Raw genomic sequence first — 21,804 nt, forward strand, 5'->3', positions numbered from 1 at the left:
TCAGCTACAGATCTCTGCCACCTTTCCCTTTTTGACATCATAAAAAACTATTTGAAAGTAGTATTTCTTACAATATGAATCTAGCATGAAGCTCTCTGTATAAAATTAATGTTTATTCTAACTAATGTTTGATCTTTTCCTTTATCAAGTTTTATTTTAGCATTCAACACTCAAGCCCACCGTAGTTCTCTTTAGCCCACTTCTGAGGTTGAGAATCAAAACTTTAAAGGTCAGTTTTCAAATTGTCATTAATGGTGTTACATAACAGCAACATTGCTGAAGATTCTACTTTATAACAGAGCTTGCCTGAGTCCACTTGTGTCCATAATGGCAGCTGTTCCTGTAGGCGGTGGGCGAATGATCTTATCATCCATGCCTCCTCCGACCACGGGCATCTTCCCAGGAACAGAAACTTGAGCCTCAGAGGGAACAGGAGCAACACGGTCCTAAACGAAGCAAAGCTAGTTACATGTGCAGTTTATTTATTCTTGTTCGTTTATACTATCAAATCTTTCTGTGAATGGTTAGGTTAACTTCATTGTGTTATAACAATTTTTGCCACAATTAAGAAGATAACCATCTGATATTATCCACACAATAGCTGACAGGTCTGCCCCTGCTGTCTCTGTGCTACATGCTTTCAATTCTTCACACCATAAGAGACTGCGTCATTGTAGCTTTCCTGCAACAATACAATATCTTCATAATGTGTCTTTCTTGTGTAATTGCTGCAGAAGGTTTACCTGTGGGTAAGGGGGAGGAGCTCTGAGGGTCTTATCTTGTTGATAAGCTCCCATCTCCCCTCCAGACCAGCCTGGGGAAGCATTTCCAGTAGCTGCAGCAGCTGCAGCCTCTTTCTCCTGTTTGATTGTAATCTTTTGCCTTTGCTGCCTGATTATAAAGTCCCTCAGTTTTTGCCGCTGTTGAAACAAAACGCAAGCAGTGGTTTGCAAAAGAGAAGACGTGCACCAACTGACTTTTAAACAACAGATTCTGAGAGTTCTGATACCTGCTTGTACTTCTCCAGTTCAGATGGGCTCAGCCCAACTAGAGAAGGTTCCTGCACGGCTGAGAGGTCCGGCATTTCTTGTGCGCCTTGCACAACTGGCTGATGAGGCAGCTCTGCAGGGTGAACAGCAGATAGTTCCTGGGATTCAGAACCAGGCAGTGCCCTGGAACCAAGGGTATCTGCTCCTTGGGTCAGCTGAGGCTGACCTGGGACCACTGGGCTCTGCTGCTGGGTGCTTAGGTAAGACCCTGTGCTGGAGCTGCGATTAAAGGCGGATTTTCCAGAGAGTGGATCCACAGTGGAACTGCTGTTGGGATGGCCGGGAGGGGGCTGGTTGGGATGAGGCGATGTTTTATAGTTTCCAGTTCCCTCGGAGGAATGAGAAGGAGTGCGAGGAGGTTTGTGGAGAGCAGCGAAGGGGTCCCTGGACTGTGGTCTAGAAGGTGGCCTGGAACAAGGGTCTGGGGACTGGAAACGAGGAGTAGCTGGAGACTGGACAGCATACGGGTCGGAGGACAAGCCACCAGGAGTGTGGGGAGATGGGGCACTACCCTGGGACTGTGGACTGGAGGGGACTCTATGACCCTGATCCTGCTGGGTCGCTGGGTGTCTCTGGGCTCCCAGACCACAGTTGTCACCTGACTGCGGTCTGGGGGTAACCTGCGGGTGAGAGTGAGGGTCAGAGAAACTATGGGAGGGAGACTGGCGGTAGCCCTCTGAAGGATGGTTCGGGGAAGCTCCTAGATGAGGCGGTCCACCGTCTCCCTGGTGCATTCGAGGGGTCATGGGGGCCTTGAATAGACCATCCCCAGCCTCGAGCATTCCCGATGGAGACCCAGTGGAAAGCTCCAGTCTTCCTGCAACAGAAGATCGAGGAGAAGGTGCACTAAACTCAGCTCTGTGCTGTCCTGTACTGACAGGCGAGGAAGCCACGGCGGAGGGGGATGAAGATGAACCAAAGTCTGTCCGTCCCATCCCTGGCTGGCCTCTGAAAGGGTCTACATGCTGAGTGTTGTGGAGTGGTGAGAAGACCGGTGACTCCCCAAGGCTGGGGCCTCGTGAATGGGGACTTCCAGAAGGACCTAAGGCCTCCTGTGAGCCCTGCTGCGAATGTAGGAGGAGACCCTGTTGTTGCTGCAGCTGCGATTTGAAGTATGGATCAACGTGCTGGGCCCGTCTAGGGGTTCCAGGAGTTCCTGGTTGCATGTCAAAAAGGCCGAGGCTGTCTGGCCGTCCCTGAGGAGGACCCTGTGGGCCGGAAGCGGGGTAACCTGAGGAAGAGGCCTGCAGAGGGCTGGCCCCGGTATGGGAGAAGGGTGTGCTGGGATGCGTGTGAGAAAGGGGCGACTGGGGAGGAAGCTTAGCCAGGGGGTCAGTCCGACTTTCAGCTGACAACGGGGTCTTAAGTGCTCCATCTGAGAAAAATACAGAAGACGACCCCGAATCAGGAGGAAAAGAATAGGGGCTGTCTGCAGAGCTCGGGTGGGAAGAGATGGACGTAGAGCCTGAGGGGGGCGGGATGTGGAGGTGTAGAGTCGGCCGCTCGCCTTTAGGACGCACCGCCTCCGTCTTGACAGGGCGGCACACCTGACTCTCTGCCTGCTGTAATTTCAACAGCACAAAGTTAAAGAAGGTAGGGATTTAAGGATGATACAGGTGAATGAGGAAAATGTAACTTGCCTTTTGTGCCTTGTTAATTCTCTGTGCTGCTCGGTTGTCTTTGGCCTTTTGCTGCAATGGGAAAATATTCTGGTTAATTTTTTTTTTTTTTTTACTTTGTAAAACTAAAAAAATTGTCATGAGATTAAAATATTTGCAGTTTATGAATGGGGTTATTTAAGTCAATATATGGTTTCTCTCTTCAGTATAAGAGTTCACAAGTATCAAGTGACTGAATAGAGAATAAAATAAACTGGTTCAAATGCTTTATATTATGAAAGATATACTGTAAAAGTTCTCTTTTTCATAACAAAAAAAGAGATACGGGTCTAAGAAGTTTTACTACTAAGTTTTCTAGGTACCACTGATGTGGTAAAAACAATAATAATGAGAACTGGATTTTTCAACAAGACAAAAAGATAAACATTGTTCTTTTCACTTTGAGCAGCATATTTGACTCTATAAGTTTTATTCAGGAGTTACATTTTCTAACGCCCATGTTAGCAAAAACATTTAATTCAATAAGACTCCCATTTGAGGCTTGACAATATATCGTCTCAGAAATATCAGTGTGTGCAGCATTCATAATGTGAAGGACTGTTTGGAGTGCATTATTTGTTGGTTGGTATATTTCAAGTGTCATGAAGTTGCGCTTTTACACACTAATATAGTATTTAGCCAGGTGGACAGCGTCTCAGAGCAGAAGATGCTCACAAAGATCACGCATAACACGGCCCATAATGCTAAAGGTCACACAGTGATGGATGCACGGGTGAGATGGAGAAGAAAGCAGAAAATAAACACAAATGGCAACAGATATAGTCATCGCCAAAATGTCACAAAGCGCTGCTGGTTGAAAACATACCAAAAATTGCCACTATAAAATGTTTTTCTACATTTTTAACAGTTTCTATCTATGTAAATGGGATATAAACCATTTCACGCAAACGAGAGCTGGAAGGGATTTAGTGTTGGATGAGCATTGCTTACATTCAGTTTTATAAAAACTAAAGAATTTCAATAAGCCCTTCCCAAAGCTTCTTCCCAAAGCCCTCCCCATTCTTCTGATTTCTAACAAAGCCCATTTAAATGCTACCTCTGAGATTTCTACCCCAGAATAAACCTACCAAGTATGGAACCTTGTCAGCAGCAGACACCTTCCTCCAGATCTTCATAATCTGCTTACAGCGACTGGCCCAGTCTGGGAAAGAAAAAGGAAACATTTAGCAGTTGCTCCATAAAATTACCGAATGTCTGATTTTTGACATTGTGATCTCAAACTAGGCTTTGATGTATTTCCCAGCTCACTAACCTGGGTAGTCCTGTTTCAGCGAAGGGAAATTTGTATTGGCATAAAGAACCGGAGAAATGGTGGAGAGCTCTCCGAGCTCCTCGTCTTTTTCCCAGCGCTGGAGGCTTCGCTGGTTATAGGACAGCCCATCACCTTCTGCCTCCGTGGGAGTGGGCGGAGAGGAGGGTGTCACTGGGGTAGAGGGGGTGGCCCAGGGACTCTCCTCCCCCCCATCAGGACTGAACAGTCCTCTCTCTCTGCAGGTCACAAAACGACATTGTCTATTGTAACTCTAAACTCTCTGAGTATAAATAGCAGAGATACCTGATAACTTCAAAATGTAAATTGCTCATTTTTAACAGCTGTTTATATACGATATGCTTTTCAGTAAACTAATAAGCGCGAAGCAGTTCGGTATTGGTCCTACCGCATTTCAAAGAAGGGAGACTGGGAGAGGCCAGGAAAAGCATCCATCATTCCAGCAGAGGGCAACGGCCCTGCAAAGGAAACCAAGATTAAACATATACACGACTCATCTGTACTTCAGTTATTATAAGAGATGTGACAGAAACTACTTCAATATTGATAAAACCCACAATATTAAAATATTTTTTGATGACTCAGTTATCAGTTCAAAAAGAGAAATGAAGTATTTAATGATGTTTGCAAATGATAGATACGGTTCGCTACACAATTTAACTGGATTTTATTCTTTGGTTTTCTAAAACATGAAGTCACACACTGCGTTTCGCTTCTGACAGAGCAGTGAGATTGTGTATTTATGCACGTTAAAACATCAATATGTCAAGAAGCAATAAAACTAATTTGTGAAAGCTGGCCTGAATTTTCCCAACTTTGTTAACTTTTTTGTGTTGATAAAGATTCAGATAGATGGATTTCTCTGATTTGTTTCATGCCTGAACCAAATTCAGTAAACATAGATGAATGAATTAAAACCAAATATACTTTTACATCCTGTGTAGGAAGAATGCAGGACAGTTTCTGTAATAACATGGACGGGTCTATTTTACACACCTGAGGGGAGGGCTCTTTGTGGGACAGCACTGCGATTTAACTCTCCCTTTGTGGCCTCCAAGATGGGCTTCATCCCCCCTAAAGAAGAACCGTCTGACACACCCAGAACCTTCCTGAAGAACTGCTCAGAGTCCTGACTCTCCACTCCTTGTGGAAGACCTGTCACAAGCAAAAGGGAATAAAAAACTGAATATTTGGAAAGTTTGCAGTACTAGACCCTTCGTTTTATGTTTCATGCAAATACACACAGAGATACCTCTCAAGAGCAGGTTTCCATAGTGGTTATTCATTTACAATTAAACTTTGGATGGAGTTTCATGAAGAGATTCTCCTCAACATCTTAAATTGTTCAAATCTTTAACAGTATATGTATATCAGTTTAAAATAATCTAAACCTTTCTGGTAGCTGTCTAAATGTGTTTAAAGATGTTTCAAATTAGGGGGGAAATCCTACATTCAAAGCAACATGCTACGATTAAAATGATTTAATTTCCAAGATATATGAAAAACTGCATCCACTCCTGTCTCAAAACATTATGCACTCCTGCTGCTGTGTGGTATTGCTTCTCAATATTTATTTGTTAAATACTTCTGAGTGTTACCAACTTCCTCTGGCTTTAAGCCATAATGTTTCAGACTCCACACATAGAATTGGACAAAATGTATCGATCACAGCAAGGACTGGGGCCAACTCCTCTCTGGTCGCTCAAAGTGAGAAAGCATAAAAATTGGCATCAGCTCAATTTCTTTAAAATTACACCTTTTTATTGTGTTTCTAATAATGCTATATAAGTTATCAAGTGAGGTCACTTTGACCAAATCATTCTTAACGGGTTTAATGCTGAGAATTGCAGTGGCGGACAGACTCCCACTTTCACTGTGAGCCGCTGAGTGAAACCTGGGCGCTGCGGCATTAGGAGTTTCAACCAGGTGGAAACTTTCCCCACCAAAAAGAAAAACAAAAAAAACAGGCAGAGTAAATAGAAGTCCCAGAAAATGTGTTAATTAATTAGAATCAGGTAATTACCTTCACCTTTTTCTGGCTCAGAGTCATGGAGATGAGCTGACTGCTCTTTCACTCCTGAGGAAGGAATGGGAATTACTAAAATTATGAAAGATTTTTGAGCTAATCTTGAACAGCTTTAGTATAATTGTAATGAATATGTGGGCCTCGACATCCCCAGAAAGTCTTACCTGTGCCGTCTCCCTGAGGCTGGGGTGCTTCTCCCCCCTCTCGCTTGACAGGAAAACTCCCACCCACCGCCTGATCTTTGGCTTCAGCATGAGAGAGAAAAGCACAAAGATGAGTCCATGAACATTTGCCAACCTCAGTGTGTAACATTCAGGACCGTGTCACTGCTTCATTTGGGCGTCCCTACCTTCTGGGGCAGCAGTTTGGACTCCTGCTGGCTTTAGTAACACAGGCTGCACAAGGCATGCACCCGGCCTCTGGCCTGGAGCTATCATCACAGCTTTCTTACTCAAGTCTATTAGTGTCTTGCCAAAGAAGGCCTCCTGAAATGCAGAAGCACATTTTGTATGAATGTTAAAAATCATTGAATAATTTCGATGTCACGACCTTTTGAAGCACAGGAGTAACAGAGAGTGTACAAACCTGGAGATAAGCTGGAAACATGTCCTCCAGTTTGCTCTTTTTTCTGCCCCGGCGCTTCTTGGCCTGTTCTTCACCTTCTGCTGGTTTAGGATCCATTATGTTGTCTGTGTCCGGGTGAGGACCTACACACAATCACACACAATCACTTCAACAATATGCATATAAAAGGCTAAGAGTCAGTTCACAACAAGGATGATGGGAAATAACTTGGGATACACCAATATGAAAGTTTGGGCCGAAACCAATATCCAATATAAATTTAGCTATTATGCCTGATGACCTATAGTTGCCATCATTGTATGTATTTTTGCCGCCTTTTGATAACTTTGGAGAAAAAATTGACCTCAGTTCAACTCTCCATACTACTACGATTTTTTTTTACCAACATCAGCCAATATCAATATTAAAGCAGATATATGGTAATAAAGTAGTTTATGCACATATTTCCAATGCAAGAAAATATTGCCATCATTTAAGGCATGTGTACATGCCTTAAATGATGGCATGTAGACATGCCATCATTTAAGGGCCTAATTAAATTAAATTAAGATCTCTGCCTTAATCAAAAGTTTTTTCATATTTTCTTTCTTAAATCATATGTCAACTTGACCTCACTATGTCAAAGAAAATCAAAGAGAGGCTAAATATCAGTACATTCAGGTTCTTGTGAGTTTATTTCCTTTACACACAGGAAGTATTTTGAATTTAAATTATACATTCTCCAAACCTTTATGACTGTTAACAGCACACAGCATTAAGATGTCCTTAATGAAAAATCTACTAAACAGTAAAATCTGGCAATCTGTTGACTCCAACCTTCTTCAATGGTTCGCTCAATTGGCTGTCCATCTAACGTGGTCTCTCCAGCCAGCTGGGCAAAGAACTCCTTCTTTAAGCGTGTGTGACACTTCCTTTGTCGCACCATGAAGCCCCCAATCCCTAAAATACACAAATAAGAAATTGAATTTATCTTGAAAAAACTGCCCTCCAGAAGAATTTATTCCCTTCAAGTGCAAGACTGGAGTGGAGCAGAACTACACACTAAACGTTCCACCAGAGCCGCAATGGAGCAACAATAACATGTGAAAAAGTTACAGGTGTGTTTACACTTATTCCAGATCTTGTAACTGCTGAGGAAAAAATAATATGTAGGAGTTAAAATATGTAACATTCCAGGAAGCTTACCTGGTCTGTAGGGCTTTCGTTTCCTCTTCTTACTGTCCTCCGTCTCGTCGACTCCGCCTTTGAGGCCGTCACAGTCCCCCATGCCTTCCGGACCAGCGTCCCTGTCGCCACCTTCTTTGTCAGGGCTCCCTGGCGCCTCCATCTTGGATTCACAATCCATTGGCTCACCACAGCCTAATAATTCAAAGAAACACTTAAAGAACGAACCCAACACAGACGACTGTTTATCAGCTGTCAGATGTGGCGAAACCGGGCCGACCTTTTCCGTCGTCACCGTCTCCTTCGACCTCCCTCATATCCATTCCATCAGGCCCGCCGTCGCAACACAGAGTGCCGAGACGAGAGCGACGCTGCCGTCTCTTATGCAGGGGAGACATGGAGATGCTGCGCAGCAGAGACATGCCCGACTCTGTCAGCCACACGCCCTCCAGACGGTAGAACTGGGGTTCTGTGGAAAACAATTTCAAATCGAACCGGCTCGGGACAAAAAAATAAAATAACAACAGGAAACCACAACGTGCCATTGCAGGTGCATTCCAATTCTTTTTGTGAATATAGTTTGCAAGTAATTAAAAATATAAAATGGTATTTCCCAGAAAGTTTACGTGTTAAATAAGACCAACAAGTGAAGTGCATAAATGTATTTGCACATTACATGTCCTCAACATTTGGTCAGGGCTGCTTTTGCATGAATTACTGCACCAAAGCAGCATGGCACCGGTCACCTGTCTTCTGTTTAGTCAAGCAAATATTAGTCATTTTTTGCACTGTGATAAGATGCCAAGTCCTACTGGAAAAGGAAATCAGAAGCCAATGATTGTTTAAGGCTGTGACTTTACTTACTGTTTTTTTTTTTTTTATTTCTCAATAAAAAAATGGAAACTATTATTGCTTGTTTAAATTCATCACAAATGGAGGGAAATATTTAACTTTTTTTTCTGGTCATTTTACGGTTGTCGCTTTCAACATGATGAAACTATATTGAAATTACACTTTTTGAACTAAATTATAAAAATAATGAACTTCTCAATATTCTAATCAACTGAGATGCACCTGTAGATAATTCAATAAAATCTACTAACCAGGCTCTTTGATCTTTATTGAAGCCATAATAGCTGACTCTACTACAGAGAAGAAGAAGAAGAATTAGAAAGCAAAAGTAAATCATGACATCAGTGCATTGAAAACAAATCTTGACACTGTGATATTCGCTTTCGGTTCGTCGGCTTCGTCATTCTGAGACTCACCCACGGGTTTTGGAACATACGGCGTGCAGGATGTGCACGCGAAGCCTTCATCGGAGGCTTGCTCCACCTCATCCTCCGTGTACAGGCTCTCGCAAACAGCATGGACCCATCTGCACAGGCACACAGGAAAACACGATGACACACACGCACACACACTCCTTTCGTAAATGCCAACAAAATCAAAAGATGTTATGGAATAATTTATGACGAGAAAACTCCATGCATAATCCATCTCCCGCTTGTCGTCATTAGCCGCATCCCCATGAATTCCTAAGATTCTCTTGGTACGCGCGGATGTAAGGGAGCGCGGCACGCACCGGTCGCAGTACTGACACTGCAGCAGCAGCTCCTCTTCCATGAAGTTCTCCCTGCAGACCGGACAGGTGACGAGGCTGGCGCACGGCCCGCAGTGTGTGTAGTTGTTCTGCCACTCGCAGTGGAAGCCTGGTGAGCTGGAGCCGCACTGGACACAGCACACACACCTGCACGGGAGGAGTCGGGTCATTCTTCCACTGATCCAGTAAAACTGTATTATTATTGTTTGTATCAAAACAAATGCTACAATGGAAAAAATTTGGATTTATTCAATGCTACAAAAGGAAAAGACAGAGCAAGGAGACTTTAAATTGCTAATGCGGAGCTGAGATGCTGTGTTTCAGTGTTTTACATAATATGCAAATGTGCATGTGCTCATTTCCATTTGACCTAGTTCAAAAGGAAAAGAACAGAAAAGACTACTGCACACTAAGAGACGATCTTCTTTACCATTTGCACTTCCAGCCCCCCTTTGGCACGGTGTGCAGGGGAGGGTCCAGGCAGTAGGTGTGATAGCTGACATCGCAGTCGTCACAGAGCAGCAGACGGGACGGGTCCGACGCCTTCCCACACTTCTCGCACACAATGCACTCCAAACAACGCCAGCCCTTACGGAGCTTCGTCTTGGTGATCTGAAGAAGAGAACGCGCTTAAATCTTCGCTTCGGCAAAATGAGTATCAAAGAGGTAACTGAAGCACTTCCTACTTTGCTGTTCACACAGTAAGGATGGTAACACTGGGCACACTGAGCGCAAGCTAGCAACTGGCCCTCAGGACCCTTTCCGAAACTGCCGCACACCACACACATGTCCTGAAACAGACGAGAGCAAGGAGTCAGATAGAGATACACACCGCTTGGGATTTATTTATTTTTTCTTTCTTTCAGTGACAAACCACAGCAAATGAAAAGTGTTGTACCTGGAGCAGGACGAATTTGTCTGTGTTTGAGAAGAGAACCACCGTGTTCTGCATGGTGTCGTCTTCCTCGTCGTCTTCCTCCTTGCTTAGTCCAGTGTCTGAGGTCATGCTTAGCTGAAAGGAAGGATACCAGATGTGTTTAATTATAGGAAAAATCCTATTAAGTCCAGATTTTTATTCATTAATTTGTTACTCTGGAGGAATGACAAATGTAAAAGAGAAAAAAATTGCATTTATTATAGAGTCCCACAATTCCCACATTCACACCTTTCCTGACTTCACTTTTCAATTCTGAGCATCTACATACAAACATTTGTGAACAAAAATGAATGATCCGTGATTGCTTTCACTAATCATAGTGAAATATTATTACAAGGACATAGATGTGTCTCACTTCACCCTGACTGTGACAACATTCAAATCCAAGCATTAAATATAATTACAGACAGAAAGTTAGCTGAAGCCATTCAGAGCACTTCATCTGTTCTCTGATTAGCTTTCCCTTGAAACCTGATGTTGCTAATTTACATTTTAACAGCTACACTGACATATAATGTCCCAGTGTTTCTGTTGGGCTTTCGGATTGCAAATATTCCCAAAATACAGTACAGACCAAAGGTTTGGACACAACCTTTTCATTCAATGGGTTTCCTTCATTTTCATGACTATTAATAAGGCAAGAAAGCCCACTTATTAACCTGACAGGGCACACCTGTGAAGTGAAAATCATTTCAGGTGACGACCTCTTGAAGCTCATCAAGAGAATGCACTGTGTGTGCAAAGCAATAATCACATCAAAAGGTTGCTACTTTGAAGAAACTACAATATAAGGAGCATTTTCAGTTGTTTTACACTTTTTTGTTTAGTACATACTTCCACATGTGTTAATTCATAGTTTGATGCCTCCAGTGTGAATCTACAATGTCAATAGTCATGAAAATAAAGGAAACTCATTGAATGAAAAGGTGTTTACAAACTTCTGGTCTGTACTGTTTATCTGGAGGTTTAAAATGTTGTCCTTACTTCAGTTCATTTTTGGCTATTGAGGATTCCCCAGTAAGAGTTTTTACTATTATTTTTTCCTGATATGTGTACAATATTTGTGCTTCCTTTACATTTTCCAAAGACTATGAAAAACCAAGAAAAATAATTTAATTCCATTTCACTTTGTGTATAAAAATACTTTGGCTGTGATTCAGTTTTATGACGGATGATGACAAGAGATGCATCAATCAGACTTTATGAAATTGGTTGACATTTGTGTACATTTCATAGACGCCCAAAAAAGGTTTTGGACTTTTCCGAGTCCAGATGATTGGAAAGCTCACCAAAAAGGCATCGATGCAGGACGCCATGGCTTTGAGGCGTGACCTCCCGCCACGCCCTCTTCCTCCGCCGCCACCCCGAGGTCTCCGCTTTCCAGGGAAGCTGCTGCTTCGCCCCTACAAGTTAAAATAAAAGGAGAAATGAACAACCTAAAAGGCACTGTCATAAAAAAAACACTTGCATTTATTGCAACCCTTCAGATATTAAAATCAATGTCATGGTGACCTCACCTGTTTGACCCGTGAGCGGCCCGGCGACCCTCTCCGTTTTACCTTCTCTCTATCACTTCTGAGGGCATCGAAGGGAAGTGAGTCGTCGGTCTCTGTGAGGTTATCGCCGTGGGAACGGCCGGCGGGAACCAGTCCGAGTTCCATGGCCAGCTGATTGTCCGGTTCTCCGGGCGAGCCCAGGAAGCCGCTGCTGCTGGACATCTCGTCCAGCAGCAGCTCGGGCTTCGCTGCCTGCAGCTCCTGCTTGATGTCCAAATGATGTCCTTTCATTTGCTCGTCGTCCTCTTCTTCGTCTTCCTCCTCGGACTGAGGAAGCAACCTCGCCTCCACGTCCATGGCAGAAAGCGCGTCTTGTGCGTCTGCTGATGGCGAGGTTGTGGAAGGGGACTGGAGGTCTTGGCATCGACTCCTCTCGAGCTTCTCGTCCTTGGACGGCAGCTCGGGTTTGTCCACAGAAACAGAGAAGACCGCTGGTCTCTGCCCGTCCTTTCTGAACGGTTCCACGACACAGCCGCTCTGTAACGACTCCTCCGAAGCTTCCGTCACAGAGACGGTGGACTCTTGCTTTTCCTCCTCCATGCTTCCAGTTGCTTGGTGTGACGATGCAGTGGGCTCTGATGTAGGTTTAATGTCACACTGAGTTTCTGCTGAGAAGACCCCGGAGGACGGACTTTGAGTCTTCTCACAGAGTATTTCTTCTGATCTCCATTCAACAGCAGGAAGACAAGTGACTCCTTGTTCCATTGTAGCACAAGCTGGGTTTAAAAATATGTCTTCATTAGCATGAGAAACATACGCACAGATCTATAAAACATTTTTTTTTTAATCTATTAACGTTTGCATGTTAGATAAAAACATTTTTAAAAACCCATGTAAGTGTATTAGACAGTGCTACACGTGAAGTGTTTATCTACCACCAAAGAAAAGAAATTAAATTCATTTGTGTTTAATTCATTTATTTGTTTATGTAGGTGTTTCATTTCTAGATTAACTTTATTGTCATTGCACAGTATTTTCAGCAGCACATCAACATTATTAGGGACAGCTGGTTTAACATTAACACTCAAAATAAATATTTCTCGGTTATTCTAATTTATTGAGATGCACAGAAAACAAACAAAATTCCAATTATTTAAAAAATAATTGAAATAATTATTTTTATTCACCTGTAGACTCAGTTGCAGCAGATGACTCTTGACAGGTGGATCCTTCTCCTGCCGCCTGCGGTTCTTGCTTCATTTCCTTCCCCTTAACATCTGCTGAGTGAACTACTGTAGACTCCAAACCTAAACCAAATAAAAACAAGCTCATTAAAAAGCCAGAACTTTTTTTTTTTCCTCCTAAGCTTCGACTTTTCAGGTTCTTCGAAATTCTAACATACCCAAATCCATGGGGGCGTCATTCTGAAGTTCGACTTTCACGACGTCCATCCCGGTTGCACCGTTCTGACCAGGAGTTTTTTCTGATAAATCTGCTGCCATTTCAGTGACCAGGTCAGCTTGGATTGTCATCTCCTCTCCAGACTGAATGTCGTCCATGCATGTCTGCTGCTGATCCTCCTTGCAAACAAGACAGATGTCCTTGGCTTCTGAAAGCTCTCCCAGTGAAGAACACTCGATGTGCATCCATCTGAAGAAATAAAAAAATAAATAAAACAATCAGAAAAGTTGCATTACAAAAACATCAGCTTGCACCCAGATGCACCAGTTAATTGAGTCCACTGTGTGTTAAGCTGACCTGTGGCATAAGCCGCAACACCGAAGCCCAACAGACGGGTTGGCAGCTTTGCTGCAAACGCAACACACTGAGCTGCGGTGTTGCTGGCACTCTTCACACATGTTGTAGTTTTCAAACCACTGGGCTGAACCTGGCAGCGTCAACCCACGAACACCGCACTCCATACATACACGGCACCTCTGTGGAAAAACATGACATGGTGATAATGAGGACCAATTCCTCAAAATGGAGAGCATATTTCATTCCAACAGGTAACACATTATTATGGTTTTACAATCATGTGCAACAAGTCTACAGTTTAATCTGTCTCAAAGCAGATAATTATTCTTGTAAACATGTACAATTTTCAGACTTTCACAACATTAGATTGTTTTTGTGTGTATGATTAATCCTTAATACCACTTCTGAGGATGTTTGTAAAGGTTTTCTAGGTTTTGTTTCGGTTTTTATTCACTCCCGGATGACCAACACAGCAAAATCTTATAAATAGAAAAAAATACCATAAACAGTAATAGACAGTATTACTGCTAATAGAGATGAAAAAAAAAAGTGACTAACTCTGCATTTCCAAGGGTCAGAGGGAAGAGAATCCATGGCTGGTTGGAGACAGAACGTGTGATATCCCTTATCACAAGCATCACACACCAACATTTTGGAGTCTTCTCCTGGTTGTCTAAAAGTGAAATTAAATAACTTGGTATTATTTTAAAACAATACACATGCCATTTCAAACAAAGATGTACATCCCAAATCTTAAGTGTGGATGTAGTTTGCTCACATGTTGAACTTACCTGCAAGTCTGGCACACTTTACACTCTGGGCACTGCCACCCTGCCCGCTGGACAGGTGTGGCACCGATTTCCAGACAGGATGCATGATAATGGAGGCCACAACCCGTGCAGAAAAGTAGCTCTGTGAGCTCCCCAACTGAATCGCACACTGCACACCACGCCTCCTCACCAGCTGTAAGCAAAATATACAAATACAGATTGCAAAGGGAAAATTGCATCATCAGTTGTTTTTTTCCACATTCCTTTTTTTTCCCCCAATTTCTGATACAATGGAAGTTGAATACAATTTCAGACCACCACACACACACACAAACATTTCACAATGCTTTAATGGATGCATACAAGTAAAGAAACTGATCAAATTAGCTTTCAATGAATATCTGGAGAGGGCTAATAAATCCCACCTAATTCCATATATAGGACGAAAAAAATAAGGAAATAAAAGTGTCTTTTGTTTGCAACAGACAAGCGAAGCAAAAATTGAGGAGTTACCTAAAGGTTAAACAATATCAGGGACACATTAAAAACTTGCAAGACAAAACCACTTGCACTGAAAGAACATTTAAATTATACTAAGGTCATTCTTGTACATAAAACAAGTCATGTCAGCAACAGTATTTCACAATCTAAGATTCTACAGTAATTTATGATCCTTTATTTTACATCGTGACTGATCAAATGTTGACTCAAACTCACGCCCCCCATTTCAAGTGTTGCATCAAACAACTTACTATCTCTGATAATTACAACCTAATTTTTAGTGATCAGAATGAATTTCAGTTTATTAATTTATTAAGTTCAAGAGTTTGGAACAATGGGACAAGATTTTCTACAGTGTCAGAGAATTCAGCATTTTTTAATGAAAAATTACAGTCAAGTCTTTTAAAATTTATTTTAAAAAGTTGATTCTGAACCTAGTAAATGCTAACTGTGCTCACATTTAATTGGATTTCCACCTTGAAAATAATAGAAGGCAGTAATAACACAGTCACTAATCAAAACTCAGGAGCGAGAAGAGTAGCTATTGGATAGCCACTCTTCTTATGAAAACATATGATAACAAACCTACTACACTACAAGCACACTCAAAGTTATAAGTGAGTCACAGAGGACGTCTCTTACCCAACTCCTCAGCCTTGTCTATATGTTCTGGACAGAGGAGGACCAACTGCTTCATGGACTGGAAGGATCCACTGGCCGCAGAGCACGGGAAGTGGTAAAATCGTGAGCAGCCCTCTACATGGCATTGTATGGTTGCACCCAGTCTTTTGCAATATTCACAAAGCTGAAATAAACCAAGAGAAGAAAGGACTCAATTTCCTGACAAAAGTGCTCAATATTTCTTTTACACTCCAAGTGAAGTTGATGGAGAGCAGACTCACCCGTTGAGTCCCTGAGATAACAGCTTTATCCACATCCTCCAGCTCCTCGTCTTTCGTCTGCTTCACCCCATCTGACCACACCGCACACCAGTGGTGGACCCAACAGCCCCCTGTTCATCGCAACAATAAACAGAAAACACCTCACAGACGTCAACAAAAGAAGAACATGGCTGCCTTGCAATGTTGAAACAGCATAGGAACATATTTTGAGCTTAACCTGAGTCATCAAAGAGTGCTGTCAGACAAGAAGAGTCAGAAAAACCAATGGAAGACAGGTCATCATTTCCAGGCAGTGGCAGTGGGAAAGCTGATGGCTTTTGAGTCGGTCGCTCCAATGACGACCTGAAGTGTCGCAGTTCCCGCTGTCCAAGCAAACTCCGCTCCACACAATTACAAAGGGCACAGGCACGAATGCATTCTCTGTCCACATAATAATGATTAAAAATATATATTTATCTTTAGAACTTTTATAAGAGGATACAAGTCATGAACATCATCTTAAAGAAACAGGCAATTCTGAGGCAAACAGGAACTTACACAGGTGTGCTGGAGGAGGTTGCATCAACACCAGACTCGTCTGTAGCAGGAGAGACTTTGGACGACTCCTGGAGGGAGACTGGCTGATGTCCAGAGGCGCTATCATCTGCTGGCAAATACAAAAAAATAAATAAAACAGATATATAAAGACATCAAAATATTTATTACTGCTTTGTTCAAATTAAATTAGATATCCATCTCCACATAAAAAAAACAATATCCAAAATAAAGATGCATCAATAAGTATAACAAAAAAAGGGAATTTTTTTCTCGTCTTTTAAATATTACTGACTAATTACCAACTAATTTTGGATCATAAACACATCAACAAACAGAACAATTTTCCACTGGATTAAAATTCTGTGCATCTATCTGAGAACATAACAAGCATTTTTCCTATTATTTGCTAGAATCCTGAGGATTATCCTTACGATAAAAAAACAAAATACTGAACAGAAAGAAAGCTAGAAATCAGTATCAATTAGAAAAAGCTTAATTGGAGGAGGTATGAAATGGAATATCATGACAACTTTACCTGTTGGTTCAGAGTCATTCTCTTCGCAGTTCGATTTCTGCTCGTCCATTCCACGTACAAATTTTGACCTCCTTAACAGAGATCTGCAAAACAAAACCAAATTGCAAAACTGTGGATCAGGAACGGGGCAGGTATGACAAAACCACTAGCACATATCAAAATTACTGGAATGAGTTCCTTTACTTCGGAAATGGGCAAAACCATCGAGATGGTTGGTTCAAGATGGTTCAAGCCTGTTTACTTGAACTAAACAACAACCTGGATTAAATACGGACAGTAAAGTGTGACACACTCGCATATCTCAAAAATGCCAGGCATTGATTGCAATCTGAAAACTAAACAACTCAAATATTTACACTAAAAACAAGATGCACAACACTGCATTAAACAATTCAACGTAAAATACTACATCAGCGACACGGCTGATTTAATAAGACAGCCACATGTAGACTTTCCCGTGATTCCCCAAGTGTAAATTTCGTAGCTTTAATTTAATGCAACCGAGATTTAACGCCGACTCATGAAAATACCGCGAAGGTTACGTACGAGCGATCATTCAGAAATGGCTTTTAACGAGCCAACTTATTTACCAGGCAATGCATAATCCACGTCGATGAAGTCTCCGTGGACAAACAGCACTCGAGCTCGCAACCGAGCTGCGTTTTGTTTAATTAAACAGCCCCAAAACGGGATACACAAAGAAAATACAACTTCCTTATAGCGAGCTTCCTGTTGCAGCGGAGCCCTTTTCGTGCAGAACACGGTCACTGAGAAATAATAGTTCCGCCTTGGGATTGACGCGCTCAACCGAACGCCATAAAACAAACAATGAGGGCAAATCGGTTTTATCCGCATAACAGACGAGAAATACGGGAACAATAAGTGCGACGACTCGTGTGCGCATAAATAAATACACGAGTGATGAATTGTCCAAGTGACTCTTGGTGGATTACAAAACAATTATTGTGTCACAAGCCTTGAGTACATGCATTTCGTAATGTTTCCTTTTCATTGTATAAAAGTAAATGGAAGTAGATGGCATAGTTTTGTTTTTGGTTTCTTAGCTCTCTTTTTTATTTATTAAGGAATTCACTCAAAGGCGCCACTCTTACACAGGTTGAAGGCAAACGAAGTTGACAAAAAAGAATATATTTTTAAATTAAAATTTGTAATTAATACGAATAAACGTCAGGGGTGACAGCTGAGGTTAAGTAAAGATTTACGTCACATCTATTTGAATGATCGTGCATATTATACAGACATATCCTCATTTTTCATGGAGGAAATACGAACAGAGGGGAAGTGGTATGTGGGGGTCAAATATTGTATTGGGGGCCTTAAATTTAAAAAAGATCACTCGAATTCAAGGATAGATATTTGCTCCCCGTGTAAAACCTGAACGATCCTAAAGCAGGCTATATAAGTGTAATTTTTACAACTACAACCAAAACGCCCACAATAAGACTCCACGGACGTGCACAGTGAAAACAGCCTGAGATTGTTCTACAAACTGCATCAAAAATGAGTGTGAATGCAACTGAGCTAATGGACACAATCTCTTTAGCAGTCTTAACATTACATCGCTGTTCTCAATCGGGAGCGAGAAACACTCGAAACACACTCCAAAAACAAGGCGCACATTTCCCAATCCGACCCCCCCAAGCACCAACTCGCTTAAAAGACACGTTTCCGAAGACAAACCGTACGCTTTGCTGTGGAGGAAAAGCAGAATTGATCGAAGCAAAAGTAATAAACACGATGTCCACAAGTCCTCACATTATAGTTAGTGTTGCAAACTAACTGCGAGCAGTATTGATTCTGGATATAAAATGGTAATAATCAGAAACTGGGGTGTGCTGCTGGACTACAATAAGGAATTTATGGCTGAATAATAGCAGAGCCAAGCACTTTCTCAATGTAAACACCGACTTCAAAGGGTTGGTTCCAACCAGCAATTAGACGCATCCATATCAGTGACGAAAATTCTACAAAGCTAACAATTACCTATTGTGGCGCAGCTACAAACTTTCCCGAAGAAATCCCAAGAACCGACACGACACTCCGCTCAGGGACGTGTAGTTTTGGAATATGACAACCGGATTTTACGTGGATCTCCATGTGAATACAAGCAGTACAGAACAACCGAAAGAGAACACACAGGTTACCACAGCTAGCTTCCCAGCAATTAGATAGACTCATCTGGCAGCTAAATGCTACAGATAGCAGCGCTAACACCGGTCTAAGGTCAGGGTTAGTGTGTTTAGATCACTATGCTGCAAGGAAATAAAGCATGCCACACTTGTCCCGACCTACCTTAGAAAAATAATGTCCTCTTCTCATGCATCAGCAAGATCTAAAGAGCCACAAAGCTTCCGAAAATGCTGATGCTCGCTTCATTTTATGTACCCGGACTAACGCTGCGGCTAGCCCCGGCTGTTGTGAGAGTGGGGGAAGTGCAAGTCGGCGGAAGGGAAGGCAGTCAGCAGGCAGGCTTTGCTAGCCGTTTAACTCCACGGACAACACCGTCTTGACCCGGCCAACCAACGGCCGGACTCCTGTGTTGACCAGTCGGGGAACTTTTGTATCCCAGCGCAAGTCTTCGGCTCGTCCAGAAAAATGTTTCCTGGCTCCACGTAGCGACGGTGAACGTAGCTTCAGGGCTAACATTAGCAAGCTCCAGTTATGTACTGGAATCTCACTCGAAGAGGTCGTTCGTTGCAGCAAGTTTGCATAAATTGTCTGTATCCGGAAAAGTGCTGCGCTGAACTTTTGTCAGACGAGCCAGGGGAAAATGGTTTCCTTCAAGTTTTTTTTTTGTTTGTTTGTTTTGTTTTTTGTTTGCCGAATGCAGACTTTCATCTAACTGAATTCGCAGTTCAACTTTTCATGGGTACCCTTGTATTGGGGTCGCTAGCATCTCTTCTTTCCCTTCGCTAAACTGCGTCGCGTCTCCAAACGGCCGTTCCACTAACGTGGCTAGCCTATGCTAACCGCGCTGCGTTCCGAACAAGTACGTCGAAAATTAATTCATCCGAGCGAGCGATTCGTAATTATCCCTCGCCGGAGCACACGTTACAACTTGGGGGCGATGCTAAAGAGATAGAAAGCTTGTGCAGCTTGATCGCGAGCACGCAACATGGGGTTTTAATTTCGAGAGCGCGGCCACTGAAATATGGTGGATGATAGATATTAGGTCATTAGATTTTCGAATCCAGGGAAGCCATTTTTCATTAGGTTGTTATGATTGGAACAGCAGAGCCACGCTCATATCCCTGCTGGTGAGTGACTTAGCTGGGTTTCACAGTTAAGAAAAAAAAAAACTGTTTCTGAGTTAATTCCCTATTTTTACAAATTAATATCGGTAAGCAATAACAGCAAATATAATAAACAGTTATGACTGCTTATTTTTATACATATTGTTTTTTTAAAAAAAAAGATTTACTGAACGTTTCATATTGTAAAAATAATACGATTTAAAAAAACAAATCTGATCCTGACCAGAATTTATTGGGAAACCTTTCTTTATGCCGAATCATTGCAAAACTTAAGTGAAATCAGTGGGAAAATAATTCAACATTTCCGTCTCTGACACCATTGTACAAAGATTTAATTTAAAAATATGTCATGTGTTTTAATTTGACATATTTCTCTATCAATTTAATGTGATACAGGAAAAAAATGTCTCCTCTAAATATAATTAAATATTAAATTATCTCCAATAACCATTGATTATTACTTTGACAAAAGGGCTTTTTTTGTATTGTGAAATGTCATGATAAAAGGAATGAATAAGTAACAAAACAAACAAAAAAAAAAGCATCTCTTTGTCTATTTGCAGAAGTTGGAAGCAAGTAGATACATTTACTTTAGTAACATTTTTAGGGGAGTGTGAAACTTCTAGAAATACTTGTGCTGCACCCGAAACGCTTTTTTCAATCTTTTTTTGAATTTGAAAACATTTCTTCTGCTTTAGATGTTCTTTTTTGTTGTTGTTTCTAAATTATGTTCCAACTTTGTGGGAACACTTTGGGGGATGATTCCTTTTTTACTCCAGCACGACCCCATCCCAGATCTCAGAGCACGTTCCCAAAAAGAGACGGATGAGCGACTTTGTTATGGAGGAAGCTGACCGGCCTTCACAAAGTGCTGACGTAAACCTGATGCACCATAAAGATGAATTAGATCAGAGATTGGAAGCCAATCCTTCCTGCCCAACTTCGCTGCACGACATAACAGATGCTCTAGTGGAAGAATAGTGGAAATCCCTCATAAATCCAAAACCTCATGGAGAGATTTTCATCTTATTAAACTAGAGATTTAATAAGAGGTGTAGGGTCGCAAATAACGAAGTGCCACGGTCTGAGTTGCTGCTTTTCTTCATCTATAAGATGCCTCAGAAAATTACACACAAAAAAACCCCAAAACAAATAGCCAGGGAAAAATAAGTTCAAAATAGCTGCTCTGAGAAATCTGCTTCTTATCTTGATTATAACTCTCTTTCTCATTTAGCACTTAAAATCCAAGAACAGTTTGCCTACAAAGCTGCTTCATTTAGCAGGAAACTGTCCAAGTCCTTCTATAATCTATGAATGTGGACACATGTATAGTACAAGGTAAGCTCTTGGTTTAGTAGGTAACCTTTCGTCAAGGTGCCAACCTCCTCCCGGCTCTCCTTTCTTGATCCCATTGTGAAAAGGCCCGAGGCGGCACACACACTAAAGCTCTAATGTCATTTGGAATGACCCTGTGAACTTACAGAAAATGGGTAACAGCCTGTCCCACTGGAAGAAGGTCACAAGTTTGATCCACAGCAACTCCCGACATGTCTCAGAGGGGGGCATGCAATCGAGAAAGCGGCTCGAAACGAAGAGCCGCAGTAAAAGTAGGTATTTCTTTCTTTCTTTTTTTTTTTTTTATTGAATTCTGCGGATTCATTCACTGGAGATGACAGAATTTTCACTGCTGCTGGAGCATTATCTGCAGTTGTCCTTG

At 42.0% G+C, this 21,804-nt stretch overlaps 1 protein-coding gene across 5 annotated transcripts in view; it reads right to left on the bottom strand.

Annotated features, from left to right (window-relative positions):
• Nucleotides 1-20,087, bottom strand: part of kmt2d (lysine (K)-specific methyltransferase 2D) — a 33,514-nt gene extending 13,427 nt beyond the window's left edge. The window contains exons 1-34 of one of the 5 annotated variants that reach the window (XM_055049888.1): nucleotides 19,126-20,087; nucleotides 16,813-16,895; nucleotides 16,278-16,383; nucleotides 15,958-16,160; nucleotides 15,741-15,850; nucleotides 15,481-15,643; nucleotides 14,359-14,530; nucleotides 14,126-14,240; nucleotides 13,568-13,746; nucleotides 13,212-13,459; nucleotides 12,997-13,116; nucleotides 11,831-12,585; nucleotides 11,603-11,716; nucleotides 10,275-10,388; nucleotides 10,063-10,167; nucleotides 9,807-9,988; nucleotides 9,359-9,523; nucleotides 9,042-9,151; nucleotides 8,877-8,918; nucleotides 8,054-8,242; nucleotides 7,795-7,968; nucleotides 7,426-7,548; nucleotides 6,610-6,731; nucleotides 6,374-6,509; nucleotides 6,189-6,269; nucleotides 6,022-6,075; nucleotides 4,995-5,153; nucleotides 4,387-4,456; nucleotides 3,981-4,216; nucleotides 3,796-3,869; nucleotides 2,690-2,740; nucleotides 1,010-2,611; nucleotides 744-920; nucleotides 307-446 (exon numbers count right to left, since the gene is read on the bottom strand). In XM_055049888.1, the coding sequence (XP_054905863.1) occupies nucleotides 307-446; nucleotides 744-920; nucleotides 1,010-2,611; nucleotides 2,690-2,740; nucleotides 3,796-3,869; nucleotides 3,981-4,216; nucleotides 4,387-4,456; nucleotides 4,995-5,153; nucleotides 6,022-6,075; nucleotides 6,189-6,269; nucleotides 6,374-6,509; nucleotides 6,610-6,731; nucleotides 7,426-7,548; nucleotides 7,795-7,968; nucleotides 8,054-8,242; nucleotides 8,877-8,918; nucleotides 9,042-9,151; nucleotides 9,359-9,523; nucleotides 9,807-9,988; nucleotides 10,063-10,167; nucleotides 10,275-10,388; nucleotides 11,603-11,716; nucleotides 11,831-12,585; nucleotides 12,997-13,116; nucleotides 13,212-13,459; nucleotides 13,568-13,746; nucleotides 14,126-14,240; nucleotides 14,359-14,530; nucleotides 15,481-15,643; nucleotides 15,741-15,850; nucleotides 15,958-16,160; nucleotides 16,278-16,383; nucleotides 16,813-16,861 (6,440 nt within the window). In that variant the 5' untranslated portion in view covers nucleotides 16,862-16,895; nucleotides 19,126-20,087. Of the gene's footprint in view, nucleotides 1-306; nucleotides 447-743; nucleotides 921-1,009; nucleotides 2,612-2,689; nucleotides 2,741-3,795; nucleotides 3,870-3,980; nucleotides 4,217-4,386; nucleotides 4,457-4,994; nucleotides 5,154-6,021; nucleotides 6,076-6,188; nucleotides 6,270-6,373; nucleotides 6,510-6,609; nucleotides 6,732-7,425; nucleotides 7,549-7,794; nucleotides 7,969-8,053; nucleotides 8,243-8,876; nucleotides 8,919-9,041; nucleotides 9,152-9,358; nucleotides 9,524-9,806; nucleotides 9,989-10,062; nucleotides 10,168-10,274; nucleotides 10,389-11,602; nucleotides 11,717-11,830; nucleotides 12,586-12,996; nucleotides 13,117-13,211; nucleotides 13,460-13,567; nucleotides 13,747-14,125; nucleotides 14,241-14,358; nucleotides 14,531-15,480; nucleotides 15,644-15,740; nucleotides 15,851-15,957; nucleotides 16,161-16,277; nucleotides 16,387-16,812; nucleotides 16,896-17,402; nucleotides 17,518-19,125 lie in introns of those variants that run through there. The other 4 variants (XM_055049889.1, XM_055049890.1, XM_055049885.1 and 1 more) reach the window with 4 other exon arrangements.
• Between the last annotated feature and the right edge of the window lie 1,717 nt (nucleotides 20,088-21,804).

The sequence above is a fragment of the Poeciliopsis prolifica genome, unplaced genomic scaffold (assembly GCF_027474105.1).
Source record: "Poeciliopsis prolifica strain line A6 unplaced genomic scaffold, Auburn_PproV2 SCAFFOLD029, whole genome shotgun sequence".
Lineage (NCBI taxonomy): Eukaryota > Metazoa > Chordata > Actinopteri > Cyprinodontiformes > Poeciliidae > Poeciliopsis > Poeciliopsis prolifica.